Source organism: Micromys minutus (assembly GCF_963924665.1).
Source record: "Micromys minutus genome assembly, chromosome: 12".
In the NCBI taxonomy this organism is placed as follows: Eukaryota; Metazoa; Chordata; class Mammalia; order Rodentia; family Muridae; genus Micromys; species Micromys minutus.
In genome coordinates this window covers 58,216,422-58,243,770 of record NC_137981.1, presented here as the reverse complement: position 1 = coordinate 58,243,770, position 27,349 = coordinate 58,216,422, and the positions used below count along the sequence as shown (strand labels likewise).

Here is a 27,349-nt window from a genome sequence, read left to right as displayed (position 1 = left end):
GGTTCCATATTGCTATGCTGTGTGATTTATTTATGCTGCTAATTATAGGCAGCATTCCATTTTCTGCTGTTACTGATTTTGCTTCAATTATTGAAAAACAGCAAGTTGAGAGGAAATTTCCCCTGATTCAGCAGAACTTCAATTGCTTCTACAATTGTTTTCACTCATTCATGTGAACAGCCAAGTCAGCCTTTAACAGCATTTGCTGCGGGCTGCATAAATAATGCCAATTAACATAAGGGGAGCTGTAGGCTGATGACCAGGCGGTACATGATTGGACAGTAGAGAGTAGGGCAGGGGCAAAGTTTTCATAACATAGTAGAGAGAAGAGGGAGGAGAATCCAGATGGAAGACAAGGACAAACCATCTTTGTCTGCATGGCTCTGAGGAGCCACAGGTAGTTATGTGTACTTTTTGAGGGATGGATTTCTATAGGTCAATTTATCTTATCTAGGTGGGTGGTTTATATCTTTGTCAACTGGTTGTGGACAGTTTGTGTATTGAGAATTTAACATATAAATCTGATTGATAAGTTATTGATTATGGAGTCATGATTTTACCGGGCTGTGGTGAATTTGAGCTAAGTTCCCGGCTGGCAGGGACACAGATGGGAGAGGGTGACTCATGGAGCCACCATGCAGAGTGAGAAGTGTGGGAACTGGTGGATGCTCTTTAATATTTACTGAAACAGGGTATATCTATGAAAAATAAAATTCTCGTTGGTCTTCATTCCACAATGTTACTGTATATTATATTATATTAATAATGCCAATTTCACTCACATTTCTGGCTTTACTCCTGGCTCGTAGATAGACTTTCAAGCAGAGGGGATATACAAATGGCTCAGCAGTTAAGAGAAAGCTATTCTTGCAGAGGACTAAAGCCAGATTCCCAGTACCCATGCTGGTTGGCTCAGTGCCTATAACTCAGTTCTAGGTGATGTGACACCCTTCTCTGTCCTCCATAGGCACTGACTCACATGCACACATACACAGAAAGAAAAAAACAAACTGTTTCTTTGAGATTGAAAGTGAGACAGACAGACAGACAGACACACTGTGGATATGACTAATGCTTCAAGTTCCAGCCCTGACTTTCCTACAGAGATGGGCTTTAACTGAATAGCAGGCTGAATAACCACTTTCTGCCTTAAAGCTGCTGTAGTCAGAGTAATTTATCACTGCAACAGGGAACAAAACTAGGACAACAATTGGAAACCAGAGTGGAGCCACTGCTCTGATTAACCCACCTGACTGAGATGGAGGCCTTGGGCACTTTGGGCTTGAAAAGTTGTTGAAGGCTGGAAACAGGGCTTAATAGGCTATTCTGCTGGGCACTTAGAAGACCGTAAAGCTGACAGAAATGACAACAGTAAAGGTCCAGCTCACAAGGCTTCAGAGAGTAACAAGGATCCGGGGTAGGAGCCATTCATGTGGTATTTCAGATAAGAATCTGGGGGCTAGAGAGATGGCTCAGAGGTTAAGAGCACCGACTGCTCTTCCAGGGTACTGAGTTCAAATCCCAGCAACCACATGGTGGCTCACAGCCATCTGTAATGGAATCTGATGCCCTCTTCTGGTCTGTCTGAAGACAGCTTCAGGGCACTTATATGTAAATACTCACTGGCTGCATTTTGTCTGTCCTGAGAGCTTGAGTGGTTAAGTCTGAAGATGGTGGACTGGCCTGTTTGAGGGAGAGAATTTCAAGGCTGGTGGTTTGAAAAGGTACTGAGATAAGCAGCTGTAACTGAGAACACACTACTGTAGTGAAGCCTCCTGTGTTGCACTGGGAAAATAGAAAAGATGCTCTATCCTGCAAGGATCCAAAATGGTTTAAAGCAAGAAACCTAAGCTGAAGAAATTCCCTGATCCTCCAAAGCAACTACCCAATAAGGTGCATTTAGAGTCAACAAGCAGTCAGAAGCTCATGGAGCTGTGGTTCAGGGCGTTGGGCAACATCTCCCACTGGAGGGTTAACGCGACAGTGTCATACACATTGTGCACTGGTTCTGAAGGCATGAAATATGAAAAAGAAAAGAATACCAAACACAAGGATGATGGAAATAATAAAGACAACCCAGACCTTGAGAATAGAATTTGTTAAGGAGACAGAAACATTGAAAAAGAATCAAGCCAAAACAAAGATGGAATTGAAAATCCCAATAACTCAATGAGAAAAGTTAAGAGAGCCTTACAAATAGAGTGAATTAATAAGAAGACAAAATATCAGGACTGGAAAATAAGTATGTAGACCATATAAGCAAGGAATATGAAAAACTAAAACAAACAACAACAACAAAAAAAAAAAAAAAAAAAAAAAAAAAAAACCCCAAACCCACAGGAGAGGAAGATGTGGGACCTCATTAAAACACCAACAACCTTTTGAATTATAAGCATAGATGAAAACTCAAGTCAAAGGCGTAGAGCATATCTTCAACAAGATTATAGAAGAAAACTTTCCCAGTCTAAGGAAAGACATATCCATATAGATACCAACAGCACATAGAACACAGAATAGACAAGCCAGAAGAGAAAACCCATACAAGTATATCATAGTTAAAACACTACGTACACAGAGCAAACAACATGCACTGAAAGCTGTAAGGGGTGGGGGGAAGCAAGTCACATATAAAGGAAAACCCATGAGAATACCAGTTTATTTCTCAATGGAAACCTTGGAAGCCAGAAGAGCATGAAGCAACACATAATCCTAGACGATTATGATGACCATCCTAGAGTAATATAGCCTATAGTAATATAACAATAAAACACTGAGCTACAAGAAAAATACCCAAAACATTTTATACCCAACAAACCAAACCCAAAGCAAGTATAGGAAGCAATATTTTGGGCTAAAGAGAGGAATGTGAAGCCATAATTATTAGAATACAAAGTACAACCAAGAACAGAAACAATAACACTAAAACCCAACATACCATGACCACAATGAGTAGACATATTTCAATAATAACTTTAGATATCAATGTCTTCGATTCTCTATACAGGCTGAGTGGATCAAGAAACAAAATCTATCAGTGTCTACAAGCAACACAACACAGCTTTAAAGACAGGCATGGCCTTAGGGTCAAATAGGACTAGGAAGCAAGCAGGCATTGCTATCCAAATATCTGACAAAGTAGACCTCAAATTAAAACTAATCCGAAGATATGAAAGGCAACACTTTATTTCTTATCAAGGGAACAGTCAACCGAGAAAAGATTACAATCTTAAATATATATCCTAAATATCTTCACTAAACATTTATGACCTCAATTGCATATAAAAATTTACCTCTGAATTTAAAGACAGATTAACATCAGCACTTTCTACTACAAAACTTCGAGAAATTATAACAAATACACAATGTGGCTGGATATAGAATCAGTTTGCTTAACCAAGAGCTTTTCTACCACTGCCAAGCATGCAGAGAAGATCATGGATACACAACTCAGTAATATCAAATAACATAAAACATCTAGGAATAAGCCTAACCGGGAAGTGAGGGACCGCTAAATGAAAATCAAACCTCTGAAAAAAAGAGGTACAGAAAGACACTAGAAACGGAAAGACATCCCATTCTTACAGATTGGTAAACATTGTGAAAATGACCATTTTACTAAGAGCTGTTTACAAATCCAACGCAATCCCAAATCACACAAATACTCCTCTTATTCTTCACAGAAATAGGAAACGCCATCCTAAAACCCATATAGAACCATAGAAGACCCCGATGTCCAAAACAACCCTGAATAGCAACAATGTTGGGGGATTGTAATTTCAGACCTTAAGATACATTTACAGAGATGCTGGCACAGACATGTAGGCCAATGGGGCAAAATGAGGATCCAAACATGGATACTTGTAATTTCAGCCGTTTAATATTTGACAAAGATGCCAAAAACATAAGCTGGAGGAAAGAAAGCATCTTCAACAAATGGTGCCAAGAAAACTGGATGTCCACATATAGAATGAATTTGATCAGTATAATACACTGAAACTAACTCCAAATGGATCAAAGCCCTAAAAATAAAACCTGAAACACTAAAGCTGTTAGAAGAAAGCAGGCAACACCCTCCGTGGTATAGATGTAGAAAAGGACTTCTGGTTACCTAAGGATTAAGGCTCACAAAGGACAGTTGGAATGGCAAAGATCAACAAAACAACCAATAGCAAGTGTTAAAGGGGACGTGAGGAAAGGGGACCCTCATCCACTGCTGAGATGACAAACTGGTGCAGCCACTGTGAAAATCAATATGGAGAACTCTTGAAAATAATGTAAAACCAATCACCATATGACCCCGATATTCCACCCCTTGGCATGTACAGAAAGGACTGTGCACCCTGCTCCATGGACACTTGGCTCAGCCATGTGCACTAATGCTCTATTCACAATAGCTAGGACACGGGGACAACTGAAATGTCCTCAACCAACAAGCACATGATGCAAATGTGATATCCTACAGGAGGCTATCCAGCTGTAAATAAAATAAACCATTAACTTTCCAGGTTAAGTAGAAAGAGCACATTGAGTTAGGAACTCAGGCCCAGAGTGACAAATGTCACATGTTCTCATTTTCTGGAGGCTCCTAGTTCTAATTGTCAAATATGAGTATAATCCTCACCCCTCAGAGAAACGTATTTTTGTAATAGATTCATTGTAACAGATCCACTGGCAACAGAGACCATTACAGAAAACATTTGAATGCAGAGCTGTGGAGCTCAGTCCCAATGGATACATCGACAGGACTCCCATGCCTGGGGTTCAGGGAACACTGTAGGAAAGGAAGTGGAGAGATCGTAAGAGCCAGAGGATCGGTGAGTTTGCTGAGACTGTGTCTTCTCGTAACATCAGAGGCTACACCAAGTCTTAGTGACATGGCTGACTAATCATGAGATGAACAAGGACAACGTGGACAAGGGAAAGACCACAAGGCCTCAACCCTACACAAAGAACTACAGGCAACTAGGAAATGCAGAGCGGAAGCAATGGTCTACTCCAGGGAAGAGAACACCAACTGGTTATCCAACACCAAATGATCAGCCCTGTACACATGCACAGATGAACTAACGTTATACATGCTGAGCAGACTACACTTAGGAACACACACACACACACATACACACACACGTAATAACTACCAATAATAAAAAAGAAGCCATGAATTCAAAAAAGAACAAGGAGGGTTATATGGGAGGGTTGTAAGGGAGGAATGGAAAGAGGGAAATAATATGATTATAACATTAAAATTAAAGGAAAAATGGTAAGAAACATATGTATAAGATTGTCAATGAATAAGTACAATATTAGGAAAAAAGAATATGATGATTAAAACATAGTTTTTAAAAATATAAATAAGAGTTTGGGGTTGATAAGATGGCTCAACCATTAAAAACATTTGCTGCTCTTGCAGAGGGCTAGAAATTGGTTGTCAGGACCCACACTGGGCAACTCACAACTGCATGTAGCTCCAGCTTGGCGATCTGATGCACTCTTTAGACTTTGGATACCTACATGCAAATGCACATATACACACAGACATAAATAAAAACTCTAAAAACATAACAGGTGTATACATTGGGACCACTGAAAGTAGTATACTGAAATTAGAGAATTCTCTTTTCCATCCACCCCTCTCGATATTTTGGAACAAGGAACATAGTACATAGTACAGTCTGGCCGTACATCTGTGCGCCTTCTTCCCTGATCTCTCAAGTGCTGGCTTACTATCTTGTACGACCACACCCAGTTAAACATGTGAATCAAAATCACTAAAATAGAAAGTCAGATGAAAATGAATGACACACAACATACAGTCTGAACTCTATATATCTTCAGAGGTAAAATATGGGTTTATATAAATCTGTTTATAAAGTACATTACCAAATGTTTGTCTACTAAATAATATATCCATAGCTTCTGGGATTAAAACCAGCTTGCCTTAAATCCTGATATTTTACATCATGCAATCTCTTTCAATCTAGTATGCAGAGGTTCTGAATGTACCCCTAAGTCTCTGCTGCAGAGGTCTGGGCTGGGTCCAAGAACATCGTCTATTCTAACAAGTTTCCCAGTGACCTTGCGGGTGGTCTAAGACACCATGAAAACCATTGCTTCACACAAAGGTGGCCATGTTTATGAAGTGTCTGATCAGTAACATACTTTACACACACCACCAACTAGTCCCAGGCTCTCACCCTTTGTGTAAAGTGGACTCAGAAACTCAGCAGAGGACAGGACACAGGCAACCATTCTCCAAATTCTAGCACCCTCAGAACCATCAGGACTCACTTGTTTCAAAATTTCTATAATTATTACCATGTAATTAATAAAACAAGAAGCATGTTTTAAAATACAATATGAATATTTCTTAATACATCTTTATTATTCCTTATAGCAAACAAACAATTAGATTTTTTTGACAGGTTCTCCCTACCCAGACCTGGCTTTCCTGGTACTTACAATGCTCACTACATAGGCTGGGCTAGCCTTAAACTCACAGCAATCTCCCTGCCTTTGTCTCCACGTGGAATAAAGGAATGTGCCTTCACACTTGGCTTCTGCAGACGTCTGCCAGTGAACTATGTGCAGTTTACTGCTTGCTCTTCTTGATGATCTGATAACTTTTTCATCTTTCAAAAAGGCAACAGAAAGCAGGGATACAGCAGCAACAGAAGCAGTTTCAGTTTTAAGAAAGTAGTCCGTGAACAGAGGAAATAAAATCAGCAAAACTAAGTGCCAGGGATGTAAATTTCTGCCACTTCATTTTATCAAAAAGGACAAGGAGACACAAAATTATTAGATTACAGACTATGGTGACTCAAGTTCAGGATGACAAAAAAAATCACTCAATTACACATCACTGTCAAACAAATACTTTTTATAAGAAAAATTCCCTTTAAACATTTATATACATGTTACCACATAATACTGTTAATCACACCTCAGTCTGGTATAATGAAGATATGGGCTCCTTAGACAAGAAGCTCAGTGTTCAGCGTGTGTTCTTGTCTCTAGGTCAGAGGAGCTTTATTAAGTGGTAAACGCTGTACGGTGCTGCAGAGGTCTACGTTTTGAAAACAAACTCATTCAGAAGATTTGCTGCTCAAATAGTATTTTTTCAAAACCAGGTGGAGGAGTATGATAAAATTCACTGAACTGGCAATCCAAAATTGCACTGTCGTCAACTAGAAGGGAGAAAAAGAAAAAAATTAGACTGGAAGAATATTTAAATGCACACATAATTATGAAACAACAGTTTTCAGGCAGGGATGTAACCCAACGATAGAGCACTTGCTTAGCAATTGCTAGTTCCTGTGTTCCAGCACCAAAACCAAAACAAACAAACAAACCAATTTAAATAGAAAATATTTTATGGTTTTTAATGTTTTTCTGTTCATAGGTACTGTGCCTATGTGTATTTCTGTCACTACTGTGCACGCCTGGCTCCTGGGGAGACTAGAAGAGGGCACTGGCCCTCCTGAGACTAGAGGTACAGATGGTTGTGAGCTGCCGTGAAGGTGCCGGAAACTGAAGTCAGGTCTACAAGAGCAAGCAGTCAGTGCTCTTAGCCCTGAGCCATCTCCAGCCCTTGTTGTCATAGTGATTAGCAATAAGAGTAAACACACTGCCATTTGGGTTATAAAACCTTCAAAAAGTTGTTATATTTAGTGTGAGTGTGTGTATGAGTGTGAGTGTGTGTCTCCTCGAGTGTGCACTACATGGTGCACACTAAGAAGTCAGAGATAACTTTCTGGAGTCAGTTTTCAGTTCTCTCCTTGCACCGTGTGGTCTTAAGGATTTAACTCAGTTCTTATAGTTGGCAGCAAACGCTTCTGTTTGCCTTGGGTTGCAAAGTCTTTACAACAAATCTGTGAAAAACATACAAAGGGCGTTATCAAAACATCCTTAACAATGACCCCAAGCCACGTATGGAGATGTATGTCTGCTGCCTCAACCAGAAACCATCTGAGGAAATGTGGTAAGACACTATCTCTTAAATAAAATAATGATGATGATCTCTGAATTATAAATATCAGTAATCTGAATTTTTTACTTGCCTATCCAAATAAATAAACAATTTTTAAAAATAAAATGTTCTATTTTGAAAAAAATATTGATTTGCAAAATGTTCAAAAGTGTGCCAGTGAGTACACAGCACGCTCCGCCAGCTTGTCCCAGTGGTGACATCCAAGTCCCCACTCTAGTCACTCTACAAGGTTTTTACTGAGAATCTCCCACAGAGAAATGACGGGACAATCATACAAACTCACAAGTGAGCCTGACAGCTACTCACTGACACTGGGACACAGATTCTAACACAGACACAATGAGCTTTCACTAAGCAATGAAAAGGAAATGCTGACACACGCTCCCACACAGACTCTGCATACACAATACTTAAGAAATGCAGGCTAATCTCAGTGAGCAAACCAGACCCACAGCTGCCTGGTAGGAACTTGGGGAGGTCCAAATCAAGATGATCAAGAGAAGGAAATTCTGAAGCGATAAATTTGTTCATTACAAGATAACAGCATGGTAGAGAATCTCACTGCAGAGAAAATCTCAGCGATCAGTGCAGTCGGAGACCAGTCCTCAGTGTTGGCTCTGTAACAGCACTTGAGGGCTGGGCAGCAGCAGAGACAGCCAGGGAGCAGCGTGCACACCTTCAGTGCCAGCACTCTGGGCAGAGTAGCAGGTGGGTCTCTGAGTTTGAGGCCAGCCTAGTCTACAGAGCAAGATTTGGGCAGCCAGGGCTAAGCAGAGAAACTCTGTCTCAAAAAACAAAAACAAAGCAAACAAAAAGCAGAGGGAGTGAAAATACTGTCCTAGGATTAAGGATGAGACAGGATGAAGGATGAAGGAAATAGATTGTCTTTATTTTTAAATAGCACCAGACTATAAAATATCTTGTTTAATTAAATCTATTCATCAAATTAAATTATAAAGTGTATTTGCTATATATAATTTGCTTCATTTTATGTTCTGCATAGTTTGCACTCTGAAAGGTTTTGTTGTTTCTCTTGTGTGCATGTCTGCAGCTGTCTGCCCAATGAGTACGGATGCCCATGGGGCCCAAAAGAGGGCACCAGACCCCTCGCTGGTGCAGCGCACTGTGAGCCACCCAGTGTAAGCTAGAAGCAGCCAGTGAGAGAACAGTGGGAGAACAGCAAATGTTTCAGCCCCTGCAAGTATGTTATAACAATGTTTCCATACACTCATTGTATTAATGCAGCTCTCCTGCTGATCTAATAATAATTTCTCAGGCTAAGTTGATTAAAATCTTAAGCTATATTTCCATTTTGAAGTGAAATAATTTCTTTTAAGTTTATTCAATATGTAAGTAAGAATATTAACCTATATTGAACTTAAAAACACTCTTTTTTGGTTTTGTTTTTTGAAACAGGGTGTATCTTTTTGTAGTCCCAGCTGTTCTGAAACTCGCTATGTAGATGAGGCTGGCTCCAAGGGCGGGGACGGCAGGGTGATGGGACGTATAAATGACCAAAATGACTAGACACATATATGAAATTTTCAAACAATAAAAAGAACCACACATACATTTTTGCATACAAAGATATAAAAGATAAAAATTACTGAAAATGAGTTTTTAGGAGAAAAGGAGACACAGCTGAAAAGAAACCATCAGCTTTGGTTATTGTTTAATGTTTGTCTTCTTGACTGCACCCCCGTACACACACACACACACACACGCACGCACGCACGCACGCACACACTAGCCTACAGAAGATTAATAATAACTTTTATCATAACCCAAATCTATGAAGTGACATAATTAAGACATTATTTTAGACTTAGTAAAGCACAGGCAGAAAGCCCATGCACTGATCTGAAGTTTATGTACCGCGTGCAGAACCATGTGATGAAGGCACTGCAGTTAGTGTTTTCGGGGAACAAAGACTTTGCTTTGGTGGCGGTGGCGGTTTTTTGAGACAAGGTTTGCCTATGCATCTCCAACTGACTCTGCCTCAAATCCTGACATTAAAGCTGTGTTCCTGGCTTAAGACCTTGTTTTTAGAGATAAATATAAAATATTTATTAACAAAATGCCATGTCTGACATATGTGTCAAAATAATCCAAGAAGACGGGAAAAGAAGTGTTGATTTGATGAAACTTGATGGCTTCAAATGGACGACTAGCACAGAGGGCTGACTGCGATATTCTCTTCGCTTCTGAGGAAGTTTGACATTTTCTATAATTTTAGAAAGGCAATAAATGCTCAATTCACAAAAGATTCCCTGGTCATCTAATCTTTACTATTAAGCAGTTAAAAAAAAAAAAAGTAAATTCGGTGAAAAATTTTAGACTTTCTAGAACATGAAGCTGTCTGTGTAGACAGGAACTGGAGAGGTGGCTCCTCCACAGAAGCAGGGTTCTGTTCCCAGCACCCATCTGCAGCTCACAAGCCTCTGACTCCAGTCCTAGTGCCTCTAGCATCAGGCACACACCGTACAGACTCTGACTCAGGCAGACAGATGACAGAGAAAATTAAAAACAAGCAAACAAATGAGAAGATAAAGGGAACATGGTTATGGATATTTAGTTACAATCAGTATCTATTCAGAAAGCTTTTGTTATGTGAGGGAATAAACATTATCCTTAGTTCTGCAGTGACAGTGTGATGTTCTGAGTACATCCTGCGTGAATTATTACCAACTCGTTCAGATTACTGGATGAAAACTACAAAGTCAACATGAATGCCAAACAACAGTTAACAGAGGAGTAACATCTGAGCTCACCGTATACAACTGGATACACTGTCCCTCGTATACCTGATGCTGGGCAGTGCATGCTTTTCCCATTCAGATATACATTTAATTCTACATGGTCGTACGTTATACCCTATGAAGGAAAGAAAGAAACTTAAGAATAAAAAAATATAACCATTGCACAAAAACCCCCATAACCTAAAGAGAAGCATGCTCACAGAAGCAAAGTGTGGGTCTCAGGAGGGTCTCAGGAGGGTCTCAGGAGGGTTCGTTACAGCTGACAATCTGGCAGTCCATTTTAACTAGAGCATTACTACTGATTACTGGGGACATGGAGCAGTCACAATGTAAAATTCCAATTAGAGGTAAAGCAAAGATAAGAGTTTAAATTATAGTATTATACTTGGATAACTTGGATTTTAGTATTTAAATAGTAAGAGTACATATGTCATGAAGACTCTTTTAAACTCATAAACACACTGGTCTTTCTCTAGATTTTTATCTGATGGGGAAAACACTGTCCTCATTAAGGTGACTACCTTTGTCACGTTATGAAGAGATGAACTTTATATGTTCTTTATTATTTAAAAATGCTTTAGTCATTTTTAAACTTAGAAATATTTTTATTATCTTCGTGTCTGGTTATGAATGTGTACACATGCAGGAAGGTTCCCAAGGGGCTAGAAAAGGGTGTTGAATTTCCTGGGGCTGGAGCTACAGGCAGGTGTAAGCCATCCAATATGGGTACCAGGGACTGAAGTCGGGTCTCTGGAAGAACAAGTGTTCTTACCACAAAGCTATCTGTAGACAAGTCAATTCTAAGAAATACATTTCTTTTTACCCTTGTCTCAAGTAAAACTGTCATCTTCAGTGTAATATGAATGAGGGCGAGTACCTGGTTAAAAAGAATAGCTTTAAAAGGTAAAATGTAAGTGAAAACCATATTGGTGTGTGTGTACACTAATGACAGCTAGAAAATGACATCGGTCATTATTGCAGTGCTGAGGCTGAGACAGACGCCTGCACCGGGAAGCATTGCTCCAGACATTTCACAGTCATTCAGTGCTACAGGACAGTTATGTTCACTTAGCAGGGAGGCACAGGAAGGCTACATTTAGCTAAGGCTGCAGAGCTACAAAGTAGCAGTCCTGCGATTCCAACCATGGGGTTGGCTTCAGAACACCTTTACTCATGCCGCATTCTGCTTTCCCTTGACATTTTGTACAGTATGGGTTGGGATCCATGGTTGAAAATACAAAATGCTCCAAAACCTGAAGCTTTCTGAGAACTTAGATTACAGTATTACACCCACATGGAAAATTCCAAAACTGATCTCCTATGATGGGTCACAGTCAAAATAAAGGCACACTACAAGTACTGTGCAAAACTGGGCCAGCAAAATGGCTCAGCAAGGCAAACGTGCTTGAACAAAGCCTGAATCTGATCCTGGACCCAGAGTAGAAAGAGATTGAGGTGTCCTCTGACGGCACCAGTTCCATGTGACATACGAAGTATCCCATAGTTCAGTGCAAATAAAGTTGTAAACGTCTTACACTGCAGAGATGCTCACAGCACTCTGGCCGCTCTTGCAGACAACTGGGTTTGGTTCTTAGCTCCCACATTGCAGCTTAACTCCAAGACCAGGAGATCTAAAGCCTTCTTCTGGTCTCTACAGGTTCCAGGCATGCACATGTGCATATACAGGCAAGAAAAACACCCACAAGCTAAACATTATGGTACAGATTATTTCCCAGCTGTGTATGTACGTGGATTCCATGCTTACCCTCCTTGTCCCATACCATCAAGAAATCTTACTGTATATATATATAAACTCTAACATCAAACATAACCCTGAGGCTGGCAGCTTTTCTAGTCCCAAGCACTTCAGATAAGGCACATTCAACCTACAGTTACTAACTAGTGAAAAATCAGGTCTTTCCCTTGAAGAATGAAGACTAGAAACACAATGGGCTGGGGAGGCAGCCTAGTATAAGTGAGACACAGCACAGTAAGAAGCCACTGATTGATTGATTGGTTGGTTGGTTGATTGATTGATTGATTGTAAGTAAACTGTAGCTATCTTCAGACACAACCAGAAGAGGGCATCAGACCTCATTACAGATAGTTGTGAGCTACCATGTGGTTGCTGGGAATTGAACTCAGGACCTCTGGAAGCGCAGTCAGTGCTCCTAACCACTGAGCCATCTCTCCAGCCCAAGAAGTCATTTTTAAAAAGTAAGAATAAATAGAAGCCAAAGAGCTCTTCCAAATGATAAACCACAAACAACTACTTTAAATAAAGAAAAGCAGATTTTACAATAGTTTATGCCTTTGATTTCTTTTTGTTCCTCTCTTAAGACAGGATCTTGCTATATAGCCCAGGCTGTCCTGGAACTTACTAAAAACTACCAGCACCAACAATAACCAAAACTGAAATTTAAAAACAAGAACAAAAAACCCTTTCATAAGCAAGCTTTGAGATTGTTTTTTTTGGACAAGGTCTCACTGTGTACCTGATTGGTCTGGATAGAACTCACTAGGTTGCCCTCAAACTCATAGAGATGCCTCTGTCTCTGCCTCTGTCTCCTCAGTGCAAGAATTAAAAGCGTGTGTGTGTCACCATTCTATGTTCTAACCCTCGGAGTTTTGAGCTCAATTCTTTGAATGGTTCTGAAAGCAGAGGCATTTAATAAGATTGGATTTAACAAAGATCAACACTTGCAATAGAATGCTATAATTTCTATTATGTTCCTAAATTAGTAAATGTGAATTATTTTAAGAGCTCTCTAGCCTCAAGGAAACCTAATATCCTCTAATATGAACAGGTTTCCCTGTGACAGTGCTACATTGTTTAGCAGTCAATCTAAAGATGGTCTGACACAGGCTCATCCTCATGTCCTGGTCTGCAAGAAATTCAGAGCAGTGAAGTAAGGCAGCAGTATCAGCAAGTGTTCTCTCTGGAAATGTACCACCTCATTAGAACCAATCTCAGGGTTTTGGAATAGTCACAACCCGTCCCGCAAACCCATGCGACCTAAAACAGTTAATAACTGACAGCGACAGCAGCTCTCCCAGGAGACTCACCACTACATCTCCCTCCTGAGGAAGGCTGTTTGCCGGCAGCCTGTTCTTCTCTTCGTTGTTGTGGTACAGGGCTCCGTCATTTCTCATCACCAGGCTGTGCATGTCACGACCAAGAGGAATCTGGTTCAGATTAACTTTCTGAGTGGCAACACCTATACCCCAGATTCCTAAAACACAACAGTTTAAATACATCATGTATAAAGAACAACAATATAAAAGATTTATTTTAAAAGGGAATATCAACTGTTTTTGTTTTTCTCTCTCCCTCCCTCCCTTCCTTCATCCTATCTTACCACTGGCTAGCTCTGGCTAGCTTGGAACTCACCATACACACACACACACACACACACACACACACACACACACACACACACACACACCAGGCTGTCCTTGAACTCAGAGATCTGACTGCTTGGGTCCTCTCAGTGCTGGGAGTGAGAGTATATACCACTGTTGCTTGCTTTTGTTTTTAAAATCAACTTTTTCAAAGGTAGGTGCAGGGTCAGCCTTGGCAGATAACGTGCCATGCCTGAAAGAAGCCTGAGTTTGAATCTCAGAATTCAAGTCAAAGTGAAAAGAGGACAGAGCCACCAAATTTTATAAGGCTGATCTGATTTTCACATCCCCACCACAATTTTATACACATACAATAATAACAAAGTTTCTGAAGTAAACTGCAAAGTATACAGCGTTTTCTATAGATAAACTGGGAGGCAAGAGCTGTATTGCTGGGGTTTAAACAACCACAGCTTTGTCATCTTGGACAAAGTACTTCTGTTTGCTCATATGTTGGATCTAATGAAACTTATAAAGTGTGGTGGCTTGGATGATATTGGCCACAACAGGCTGATAGATTTGAATGCTTGGTCTGCAATTGGTAGACTGCTGTTTAGGAAGGATCAGGAGACCTGGCCTGTGACCTCGTTGGAGGAGGTATATCATTGAGGGTGTGTTCTGAGGTTTCAAAAGTCCACACTAAGTGCACTCTTTCGAGCTCCACCCCCCCTTCCTGTAGATAAGATGTAAGCTTTCAGGAACTGCTCCAGCACCATGCCTGCCTGCTCCCCTCCAAGATCACCCTCCAAAACTGCCAGCAAGCCCCCAAGTAAATACCTACTTTTAAAGTTGCCTTGCTCATGGTGTCCCTTCACACCAATAAAACAATAACTAAGACACAAGGTATGAAAAGATACCCAAACACATCACTTAGGTGATGTTAAGAAAGTTTTTAAATGAATGAGTAAATCACACACACACCGAGTATTCAAAAGCCACTAGCTACTGCCATTACTAGTTTCTTTCAAAGGTTCTTTGTTTTGTTTGATTTTTGTTTTTAGCACTATAGGGCTAGGGATGTGAAAACGACCTTGTGTTAATTTTGGCCTTGGGCTCAATTCACAGCAAAAATAACTCTCTCTCTCTCTCTCTCTCTCTCTCTCTCTCTCTCTCTCTCTCTCTCTCTCAGTCTCTCTCAGCTCTATTATAGTTACAATGAGTAACAAGTAATAATATCTTATGAGCAATAACACAAAGGTTGAACATGAGTAAGATATAAACTAATTTTCTTAGTGCTGGGGATCTAAATCCAGCACCTCTCACATGCTAGGTAATGCTCTCTCTCACCAGACTGTATCTCTAGAAGCAGGTGTTCTCTTGCCCGACCAAATAAAATATCTAGTCTTGGACCTTTTCTCAAGTTGCTACCTGTCTTAAGGTTTTACTGCTGTGAGCAGACACCATGACCAAGGCAACTCTTGTAAGGACAATATTTAATTGGGGCTGGCTTATAGGTTCAAAGGTCTAGTTCATTATCATTAAGGTGGAAGCATGGCAGCTGAGAGTTCTACATCTTCATCTGAAGGAAGCTAGTAGAGTACTGACTTCCAGGCAGCTATGAGTAGGGTTTTAAAGCCCACAGTGACACACTTACTTCAAACAAGGCCACACCTCCAAATAGTGCCACTCCCTGGGCCAAGCATATATAAACCATCACATTCCACTCCCTGGCCCCCACAGGCTTGTTCAAACATATGAGTCTATGGGGGCCACACCTAAACACAGAATAAAAAATACATTTAGTCCAACTTCTAAGGTCCCCATAGTCTATGGCAGTCTCAACAATGTTAAAAGTTCAAAGTCTCTTCTGAGGTTCATCCAATTGTTTAACTGTAACCCCCAAAACAATATAGGAAACCAGCTGGGCAAACTCCAAACTCTGCATAACCATGTCTGATGTCAAGGTGGTCTTCAGATCTCTAAATCCTTTTTCATCTTTGTTGACTGCAACAACCTTCTTTCTTCTGGACTGTTTTCACTCCGTCAGCAGCGTTCCTCAGCAGGTATCTCACGGCTCAGCATCTCTATTTTAACATCTTGGGGTCTCCAAGGCAACTTCAACTTCACAGCTTCTTGTTCCAATGTCTGGGATCCACACATGATCTTCTGGGCTCCTCCAAAGGACTGGTGTCACTTCTCTAGCTCTGCCCTCTGTAGCACTCTAGGCTCTGGTTGATCCAATCTACTGTTGCTGCTGGTCTTGGTAGTCATCCATGGTACTGGCATCTCCAATACACTGGGGTCTCCTCTGCAGCTAGGCTTCACCAATAGCCTCTCATAGGCCCTCTTCATGGTGCCAAGCCTAAACTCCACTCCTTTGTATGACCCCTTCAGTTCTGGGCCATCAACTGCAACTGAGGCTGTACCTTCACCAATGGCCTTCCATGGTTTCTCAGTGCCAAGCCTCAGCTGCTCTCCATGACCCCTTCATGCTTCAAAATCAGTACCACCTGGGTGATTCTTACCCATTACTAAGTACAGCTGCAGCATGAGGTACAACCTTGATTCTCTCTGGAACACAGCTTTTCTTTGCTCTCAGAAAACACTTCCCAGATTTCACCTCAGTGATGCTACTTTCTTCTAATCACAGCTAACTTCTTAGCTCCAGCTGACCAGCATCAACTATTCCAGTAGTCCCTTCTAATTTTCTCTCTAAATCCAGAGCCACATGGCTGAAGCTGTTGAGTTCTACTCCTGCTGGGGCTGGACCATGACCCCCCTTAATCATCACCAGGTTTCTGTTTTCCAACTCCCTCCCTGCCTAAGCTTGGCTTTCGTGAAACTTGCTCTGTAGATTGTCCTTAAACTCAGAGATCTGCATGGCTCTGTCTCCTGTAATGCTGGGATTAAAGGTGTGTACCACCACGACTGAATCTGGGACTTGAGTTGTCCTAGGCTAACACTGAACTCGAAACCATCTGCAAGTATCTGTAATGGGATCCGATGCACACTTCTGGTGTGTCTGAAGACAGCTACAATGTACTTATATACATAAAATAAATCTTTAAAAAATTTAAAAAGAGCTAAGGGGAAAATCAAAAGATTACTCTATCCTTAGATGAAATATAGCAAGAGTCAACATGCTTTATAGGTCTAACATATAGGGTGGCTCTAGAACCTTAAATGATGCTAGTCTTACGTCTGCTCAGCAGGTCCTGTCTTAAAACAGTGTCAGACATGCAACTCATGCTGCAGACAGTGTAGCTCCTAAAATTCCTATTCCACAGAAAAGAAAATGAAACCTAATTTAGTAAACTTGATTTAACTTGGATCACAACAGTGAAAGACTGAGCCCTGTATACAGAGTTTGGGACTTTTCTTAACCATCTCCTAAAATGTTTTCATATTCAAAATTATTGTTAATATTCAAAATAACTGACAATAGTTAAGTACAATTATACTAACCGGTAGACTGGATTTTGAACTCAAAGTAGCTTTTGTTCTGATGTAAGGGTGCGCTGGCTAAACAGCCTCCAGTACCACAGATTCTTCTTCCGTTTTTCACAATGACCACATCTGTTCCTAAACAAAGCACAAATACCACCATCACAGTTAACGTGTGTACTAGCTGTGTGTGTGTGTGTGTGTGTGCACAGGTGTGGTTATCAGGTCAGTATTGTGTCAGGTGTCTTCCTCCACAGCCTCCTACTTAATTTCTGAGCTGGAACTGGAGGTCACTGGTTAGACTGGTTAGATCTTGCTTTGTCCTATCAGTGCCTCAGTTACAGAAATGTACTGCCATGCCAGCGTTGTGTGGGTACTAGGGAACCCAAACATGGGCCATCACACAGCGAGCACTTTATCGACCAGGCACATTCACTAATTCAGTCTGCAAACTGTAACAACAAACCAGGAACATTATTAGTCTTTTCAAATTTAGGGAATATTGATAGATTTTGGTCTCAGGACCCCACATGGTGAACTGACTCCCAGAAGTTGTTCCCTGACTTGACATGCAAACCATAGCACGTGCCCCATAAATGCATACAACATAAATAAAATTTAGAAATATTTGTAAGGTAGAAGGAGACTAACTCATCTAATTTTTAACCAATAAACAGGTTAGTTAATCTAACAATTTTCATTTAACATAAGCCATAAAAACTTTAAAAACTTAGTGTACTTGTACAATTTTCAATTCTAAGCAAATGACTTAAGACAATTATTAAAAGACAGCTGAGCATCTACTAGAGAGAAGCCATTACCAACAGTCTTATACTTGCTACAGCTCTAGCTGGAGTGGTCAAGTAAGGGTAGAGGAGTTCCTCAGTGATGGGAAGGACAGCTTCATGTAGAAATGGCCGACACAGAGAAACTTATTTTTAGGATCTTTACATGTTCACTAAGAGAACTACTAGTCACATAGCAAAAATGTAAGCAAGTCTGTTAGCTATGGGGCAGGGTGTCTCCATATTGCCTGTACTAGTGTCACTCTTGTGAATGGGTTTCCGACATGTCTTAACATCATCAAACATACTTTATGTTCATAGAAAAGTTTAGTTTCATCTCAAGCAACTTCTTAGACGATAGCAAGAAAAACTGCTTTTGAAATATGTACGAACCTATTAGTACTTTGTTTCTGAATGTGAGAGTAGGAAAGCAAGTACATCAGAGATTGTGAATAGAGCACAATTCTTACATGTAAGAAAAATCTTGTAACATGAAAACATGTGACTTCCAGAGTCTATGGCCGTTATTATCTCCTCCCTGGCAATAAAACCATAAGCCAAGCAGACCAAATATTAAGGCTACGTGGCACTCCTCCAGAAGGGCCACAAGAAACTCGGCAATAGTAACAAAAGGCCAAGTTCCTATTTAAACAAAACAATCTCATTTGAAACTGATTGTTTTAAGACTATATACTGTCAAGGTAAATGCACTTTTTGTTTGTTTAATTAAAAGTTTTAAGGGCTGGCACCTGCCACAAAGCCTCAGAAGACCTGAGTTTCATCCCTGGAACAAACATCCTCTGACCTCCATGTGTGCAAGTACACGAGCACATGCAAGCACATGCAAGCAAGCAAGCACACACACACACACACACACACAATTTCTGAGCTGGAGAGATGACTCAGTAGTTTCAGGGATTTGCCACCAAGTCTAACAACCTTCCACATTTTGGAAGGGGTGACTACTTCTTGCAAGTTAATCTCTCTGCTGACTATGGTGGATATGCTGAAGCAAGAGAGGCAGGTAGATCTCTGTGAGTTTGAGGCTATCCTGGTCTACAAAGAGAGTTTCAGGACAGTCAGGGCTTTTACACAGATGAGTAACCCTGTCTCAACCACCACCATTTCTTTAAAAAGAAAATAAGCGGGGAGTTGCTGCAAATGACCATGGCAACTAGCCTTCTGGAGTAAGAGTAGAAGCAGATTTAACAACAGTTCATCAAAACCCAGACAGACATAAAGCTCATCTCTGGCAGCTCTGTGCCTTTTCCTGAAGCCAGTGCTACCCTTGAACACTGTGTGACACACTACAACTCCTCCACCAGGCAAACATTCTGAGTTGTAATTTGTAGTACTTGAAACTGAAAAGGTCTTCAATGAAACACATTTCCAGGGGCTGTGCAAACACATGACACTTCGCTCCTCTGGCTTCTGCACATCCCCTGCCTCTATAACCATTCACTGCTTCTTATCTGGTCCTATGGCACGAGGCTAATAGAAGTATGGGAACTTCAGAACCAACTCTCAGCACATCTTCACTTTGATGTGTTTCCTTACTGAGGCAGTTAAGGCAGAAAGGTGAATATCCCAAAGACCATTCAAGGGTGTTTGTGAATTAGGAGAGAAAAACTCTAGCTTACTTCTCTTTAATTAGTACAATGATATTCTGTATTTGGATCTAAGTAGATCAGACAGTTATATAAACACAGCCATAGAATGTGTTAATATTAGAAATTTCCAAATGAAGAGTGTCTTAGGCTAGACTTCTATGGACATGCTAAAACACTAAGGCCAGAGCAACTCAGGGAAGAAAAGGTTCCTTTCACTGCCAATTCCACATCACATAGAAGGGAGCCAGACATCCTGAGGGCAGGAACCTAGAAAGGGAGGACCTCTGCTTACTGGCCTACTCCTCCTGATCTGCTTAACCTGCTTTCTTATGCAACTTGGGACAACCTGCCAAGGGCTGGGCCATCCACAACAATCATTAGCCAACCCCTAAAACAAACCAAAAGCAGGTCTACAACTGCCTCCAGGTCAACTGGACAAAGGCATTTCCTCAGCTGGGAGCCTTCTTGCCAGGTTAACTTCAGTTTGTTTCAAGTTGCCAAAAATAAATAACAGTGATAAAACACAACCAGGATGAGTACCATCCCTTCCGAAACAGCTGCCTTGAAAGTTACTTGTTTGTTCCTATAAGGCCAATTTACGATTATACCAATCAAAAAATATTTTTTTAACTTCAAAATGGTTTTAAGTAATGCAACACCATTGTTTAGATATGAAACATATTTTCTTTAAAAAAAGAAAAAAGAAAAAGGAAAGGAAGGAGGGCTGGAGAGATGGCTCAGCAGTTAAGAGCACCGACTGTTCTTCCAGAGGTCCTGAGGTCAAATCCCAGCAGCCACATGGTGGCTCACAACCATCTGTAGTGGGATCTGGTGTGTCTGAAGACAGTTACAGCATACTTACATACAATAAATAAATAAATAAATCTTTTTTTTAAAAAAAGGAAGTAAAGTGAAAAAGCAAGTTGGGCATGGTGGCACACACGTAGTTGTGTGGAAAGCTGAGGTGGCTGGGTGGCTTTAGCCCAGGAATTGGAGACTATCTGAGTAATAGAAAAACTACCCCCCTTTAAAAACAAAACAACAGCCAAGAAACCAACAAACCAAGCCAAAATAAAAGTAGTATGAAACAAACAAAAGAGCCCAAATATACTCTTTTAGGTTACATAATTTCCCCAAAGGCAAACGCAAGCAGTGCGTTTCCCATGTTTTCAAGGTAAGATCAGTCCGTATTTGGACCATTCTTCCAAGTCAACACTTCTCTTCCTTTCTGTTGTGATTCTCACATCAAGCTGTGTTTGAAGAAAATTTCAATTTATTGTAAAACAGGCTAAAGAAGACAAGTTCCGTAGAAGGGAAGAGACTGGGAGATGGTCTCAGTGTCCCTCACTCAGCACCTGAGAGTGCAGGACAGACAGGAGGAAGAGAAAACGCGGTGACAAATGAATCACTCAGGTCTTCCGAAGACCAAGGCCAGGAGTAAGGAATGTTCTACAGAGTAGACAGCACGGTAGGGGCTCAAAAGTCCAAGATGGCGGCGCTCTTCTCTTAGCCCAGCCCTTAACATCGTCTCTTGTCACCTGAACGTCATTTCACCCAGTGATGAGGGAACAGAAATGTTCCCACATCCACTGTGGACAGTGCTGGATAAGAGCTTAAATGAGATTCTGCACTGGAGGCTGTAAATTTGTGTCGGCACTGTACACGACAGTAAACGACTACATATAGTATTGCCGTGGAAAATATAATGGGCAATGTTTCCAGACTTGTAGATCATCTGGGCAGAACAGAATTTTATTGTACATATTAAGAATGCTTGTGTTACTTAAATACACGGTCTTTTAGACAATGAGGTATTGGGGGGGGGATCAAAAGCGCATTAGTTTATTGTAATAATCCACAAGAAAGCAGTAAGTACTCTAACTGAATAATTATTCTAGAAAATCGGCCTGGACAATATTCCAGAACTAGAAACTGAAGTAATAGTATGTGGGAAAAGGGCTACGGGGCGGGGGCGGGGGAGAATGTGGGTTGGGAAATTATTGTTAAATTAATTATTAAGCCATTTGGGAACTGAAGAAACACGGACGAGAAGGAGCACTGTTCTATTTTGCAATCGCTCGACCCGATGGCGAGTCAGATACAATTTCAGCGCTCCCTACAGTGACTAAGGAGTCCAGCAATGGAGATCTTAGTGGAAGTGGCGTGTTACGACCTGAGGTACTACTCCAGGCTTCTGCAGCCGGCCTGGTTTGGGCTTCAGGAAGCGAGGGGAAAACGACTCCCCCAGAACAAGCTTCAGCCTCTATCTGACAGTGCTGAAGATAGGACTCTCGACACCCGGGCACTGATGGCCGGCGCCCCCGCTTTCCTCACCTGGGAACACCTGACTCCTCACTGGGCGAGCCCTCGGACGCTGGCACAGCCCAAGCCGGACAGCCGAGGCCAGCGAGGCCACAGGGGACTGCGTGGTCACGTGGTCCCCGCCCCATTTCCCTCTGCCCTCGGCGAGCCGTTGGGTCCAGTCGGGAGGCCCTTACCCATGTGCTGCGTGTCCAACTGTACGGCCGGCATCTCCTTGAGAGGAATGTGGCCAGTCCCGCCGTCCCTGCAGCAGCGCAGGCAGCACCAAGCCGACGCGGCCATGGCGCAGCTACACAGCCCCGCCGCTCCGCCCGCGCCCGAGTGCTTCTGGGTCGCGGGAGCTTCGCAGCCCGCACAGCGACGCCGGGGCCGGGAGGCGAAGCGGAGGCAGAGGCGAGGCCCCCTGGAGAAGAAGCGAGGACCGCCGGGCGGGGCGAGGAGGGGCGGGGCGGTGTCGGGAGGTGGGCGGGGCCAGCCCGAGTTAAGGAGGGTGTGGCGGGTGGGCGGAGCGGTGTCGAGAGCTGAGCAGGGCACCGGCTGGACTGACTGGAAGAGGGCGGGGACAGTGGCCTGACGGCTGGAAGAGGGCGGGGTCGGGGAGGTCTGTTTCTGAAAGTGGGCGTGGTCTATGGCCTGACTGACTAGGGGTGGGCGTGGCGGCGTGCGCAGGCGTACTGCAGCGTCATCTCCTTGGCCCTGGCGCTGGCGGATGAGTGGCGTAGCTGAGAGTCGCGGGGCTTCCTTGAGGTTGATTCTGCTGTCTGTTTTTGAGACGGAGCCTTCTGTGCTGCCTAGGGTCTGGAACTCCAGCTCTGACCGCCTCAGCCTCTGCAGCAGATCGCCTTTGGGGAAGGAGCTAATAAAACATCCGGGAGTTTTCCCTCTCCGCCACGCTGACTCTGACACCCCGGCCTGTGCATTTGCCCCTGGGCGCTTAGCACTTTCCGTGCACCCACATTCATCACTGGGCTGATTGCTGCGAGGACCCAGGACTTGCAAGCGGTCACCGGGGAAACGGGGAACGCGGGGACAGGGTCAGAAGGCGACTTTTTAAAAAATTATTACTGGGGCTGGAGAGATGGCTCAGCGGTTAAGAGCACTGACCGCTCTTCCAGAGGTCCTGAGTTCAATTCCCAGCAACCACATGGTGGCTCACAACCATCTGTAATGAGATATGGTGCCCTCCTCTGGTGTGTCTGAAGGCAGTGACAGTGTATGTACTCATATATAAAATAAATAAATAAATAAATCTTTAAAAAAATTATTACTGGGGCTGGAGAGATGGCTCAGAGTTTAAGAACCTCTTCCAGAGGTCCCGAGTTCATATCCCAGCAACTACATGGTGGCCTGCAGCCATCTGTAATGGGATCCGATGCCCTCTTCTGGTGTGTCTGAAGACATCCTGAAGATATTAATAGTGTATTCGTACATAATTGTTTTATGTATAAATCTTTTTAAAATGCCATTACTGTATTTGCATGATCTTAATGTGCGTTCGTGCACTCTCATGTCCCAGCAAGGTCAGAAGTCTACTCTCGGAAATAAATTTTTCTTCCCACACCTTGGGGATACAGGGATCGAACTCAGGTCTTCAGGCCATTTATGGTCAGACAATCTTGCTCAGCTTTCTGGTGCACCAATGGTTCCTAGAAGTGTGAAGGGAATCCCCGGAGACAGGGTGAAGAGAAACTCAGTTCTTACTAGGGTCTACTGCTTCCTGTTACCATAGAGAAGGGAGGCCCAGTGGTGGTCACTTGCTGTCTGCCTGTTGTAGATTGTCCTTCAGACACCGTCTGGTGGTGTCCCAACAGAATCTGGCTTAAACCTCCCTTCCAAGATAAGGTTTCCACCTTGAAAGTTTTCCGGTTCTTCAATAAATCCCAGATAAATAAATAAACCGAACATAAATTCCCAATTCTTAAGTAAAGGTTTCCAATATATAACTTTTTAGTTACCTGAGTGTAAATATACTTTATGGAGATTTTTATCCATAGGATGGGGGAAATTTTCGAGCTTTGGTCTCTTATTTATAAAAAAAATTTTTAGGGCTGGAGAGATAGTTTAGCAGTTAAGAGTACCAGCTGTTCTTTTTTTTAATTATTTATTTATTTTATGTATGTGAGTACAGTGTCTCTGTCTTCCAGACACACCAGAAGGGGGCATCAGGTTCCATTACAGATGGTTGTGAGCCACCATGTGGTTGCTGGGAATTGAACTCAGGATCTCTGGAAGAGCAGTCACAATTACCTGCAACTCTAGTTCCAGGGGATCTGACACCCTCAAACAGCAATGCACATGAAAGAGAAAGAGAGAAAGAAAAAGAAAGAAAGAAAGAGGAAGGAAGATTTTTATTATATTAAAGAAACTATCCAAGGCTTATTTGTATTTTGAGAGTTAGTAATTAAAGAATTATTATCCAAAGAATTGCTAAAATGATTAAGGGCTTTTCCCTCTCCACTGCCTCTTTATCTGTGAAGTACCCTCTTAGTAATCCCCCCCACACACATACACACACATACGATAGAATTTTTGCAGCATTTCAAGCTTAATACTGTCCCTACTTTATAGATTAAATGACCTCAATTTCTCAAGGGTAGAAAATAGACAAAGTAAGATACAAAACCTGGGGTGGGGGAGGGGTCTGACTCCAACCCTGTATTTACTTCACCAGATCTTTTAGCATCTCAGATTTTAAAGTTTAAACTTAAAATTTCAACCCTCTAAAAATATTCGGTTAAAAATGCAGATCTTCATTTTGTTTTCATTAGTGTTTTATTCTCCGAATTAGCTAATCTGCTAGAACAGATGTAAAGAATGAAGTTTGTTTTATAAACCAGACCTATTGCTTAGAAGTGTTATTAAAAGTAGCACGTGTGTTAGATATTTAACAATCTGACACATCTCTAATTAAAGACTTTTAAATGGCTGTGAACAGGCCACTAATGTAGAGGCAGAAATACTTTCCTGGTTGGAAAGGTAATTTGTTAGAGCACTGCCCAACATACTTTGCCCTTACTAATCCAAACTCAGGTGCACTCAGCCAGTGAAGCAAACAAAACCGGTTTGCTCCTGGAACAGACGCCCCAGCCCTGGCAGGTGTCTTTGAGCTCCTAGACTTGCTTGTATTTTGGTTCCATTGTTTTTATGACTTTCAAAGGTGTTGACAAACAGATATTCTGACAGTCTTTCTTTGTCACTTTAAATAACAGTCACAAAACCCACAGAAGAAGGGTCTCTGCAGTTAGAAAGTTGTTTATCTAAGTCAACAGCAATAACAATGACTGCTGGGTAAAAAGTCTGTCTGCCTCTCTGACCCAGCTCTGAGGAGGTGAACGGCTGGGCTGTACACGTGCTCCGGAGTTTCTTTGATGGTATTTGTGGAAGACAGACATTTATTGAGTTTCACACTCTGTACTGGGTCATACAAAATGTCTTCTTAAAACAGAGGCTGACCTTATCTAACACCAATGGGAGGGGAGGGAGGCAGGGGTGGGTGAATGGGTGGAAGAGCACCTTCATAGAGGCAAAGGGGAGGGGGAGGGGAGGAAGAGGGGGAGGTAAGGGGGAGGGGAGGAAAGGGGAAGGGGAGGGGAGGGGAAGGAAAGGGGGAGGGGGAGGCAAGGGGGAGGCAAAGGGGAGGGGGAGGCAAAGGGGGAGGGGAAGATGGGTGGGGGGTTGTGGAGGGGTAACTGGGAAGGGGGATATAATTCGAAATATAAACAAATAAAATGATTAACAAGAAAATCTTTATCAGTTTTTTAATTTTGTGGACTAATCCAAACTGTGTTTTAGATTCTTTTTATTTTTAAGATTTATTTATTTATTATATATGAGTACACTGTAGCTGTCTTCAGACATACCAGAAAAAGGCATCAGATCCCATTACAGATGGTTGTGAGCCACCATGTAGTTGCTGGGATTTGAACTCAGGACCTGTGGAAGAGCAGTCAGTGCTCTAACCACTGAACCATCTCTCCAGCCCATGTTTTAGATTCTTAACATTTATAAACACCATGGAACAAACCAAACAAACCCCCACCTCTGTAAACACGTTTTTGTTGCCTGTGACCCATTTGCTGTTGTTTTGGGGTCAGGGTAACAGACATTTATCTAGTGCTTCAGATTATCAGGTTCTTATCTAAGTGCTTAGTGTTAACTAACCTTCGTAAAGCCCTCTGTGGGAAAATATTACTATTTTGTAGAAGAGGAATCTGAGAAGGAGAACCTATGACATGCAGCTGAAGTCCCTTCTGAGGGGATGGCCCTATGACATGCAGCTGAAGTCCCTTCTGAGGGGACGGCCCTATGACATGCAGCTGAAGTCCCTTCTGAGGGGATGGCCCTATGACATGCAGCTGAAGTCCCTTCTGAGGGGATGGCCCTATGACATGCAGCTGAAGTCCCTTCTGAGGGGACGGCACTGCATTCAACTCACGCAGTTTGGGCTTTATGCCTATATGCACAGGCACTGTGTAAACTGCCTTCCCTGGGATACTCCTCTAGTCAGCTCCGTCATTGGGTTCTCCAGGGGCGGAGGGAGGACTAAAAAGAAAAAAGACAATTAGGCAACACTGAAGCATGACTCCAGCCATTTCTGATGCTGAGGTGGGTTTATTTTTTCCTAGTCTGCTTTTATAGCATTTTAATTACTCATAGATAATAAGGTCAGCTCTAGGTTGAGGAACAAGCCAGACTATAAACACAAATAGTCAAGGAACAATAAAGGCCACAAAGAAAAAGTCTTGTGACCACTGTTTCCAAGGGCTTATCGGGATGACCTAGCTATCCGAGCCTACTTCCCTGTCCTGGCCCAAAGTCAAACTTCTTGCCTGAAGCCTACTTCTTTGTTCTAGCCCAAAATCAGATTCCTGCCTGAGCTGGCTTCCTCGTCCCCTGGCCCATTGTAAAATTCCCGTCAAGTTTCTAGAAGTGGCCCCAAAAGCTCTCCACCGGGTACTGTGTTCAAGAATACATTCTATCATCGTCTGAATGGACCCCACGGTGTCACGTGTTTGAACACTAACCCCGAACCTCCTTGGGTGTTCAGCTTTAGGAGTTTGTAGAACCTTTGAGACTGACCTCCATAGCAGAAGTGGGCTT

At 42.2% G+C, this 27,349-nt stretch overlaps 1 protein-coding gene across 2 annotated transcripts; it reads right to left on the bottom strand.

Annotated features, from left to right (window-relative positions):
• Positions 1–6,361: 6,361 nt before the first annotated feature.
• SPRYD7 (SPRY domain containing 7) lies at positions 6,362–22,652 on the bottom strand. 2 transcript variants are annotated; one of them, XM_080926099.1, is made up of 5 exons: positions 22,426–22,652; positions 17,554–17,670; positions 13,813–13,979; positions 10,759–10,861; positions 6,362–7,184 (listed from the first exon to the last, which is right to left on the bottom strand). In XM_080926099.1, exons 1-5 carry the CDS (start codon positions 22,529–22,531, stop codon positions 7,087–7,089), a joined length of 591 nt encoding a protein of 196 aa, XP_080782225.1. In that variant the 5' UTR covers positions 22,532–22,652; the 3' UTR covers positions 6,362–7,086. The 2 variants fall into 2 exon arrangements, with proteins under 2 accessions (XP_080782225.1, XP_080782226.1); XM_080926100.1 differs by lacking the exon at positions 10,759–10,861.
• Positions 22,653–27,349: the final 4,697 nt, after the last annotated feature.

Coding starts and splice junctions, on each gene's coding strand:
- SPRYD7 (XM_080926099.1), bottom strand. CDS start 22,531: ATGGCCGCGTCGGCTTGGTGCTGCCTGCGCTGCTGCAGGGACGGCGGG. Junction 10,862..13,812: donor CTCAGGAGGGAGATGTAGTG/GTGAGTCTCCTG, acceptor TTTCCTTCATAG/GGTATAACGTACGACCATGT. Junction 7,185..10,758: donor AGTGTATCCAGTTGTATACG/GTGAGCTCAGAT, acceptor TCTCCCTTCTAG/TTGACGACAGTGCAATTTTG.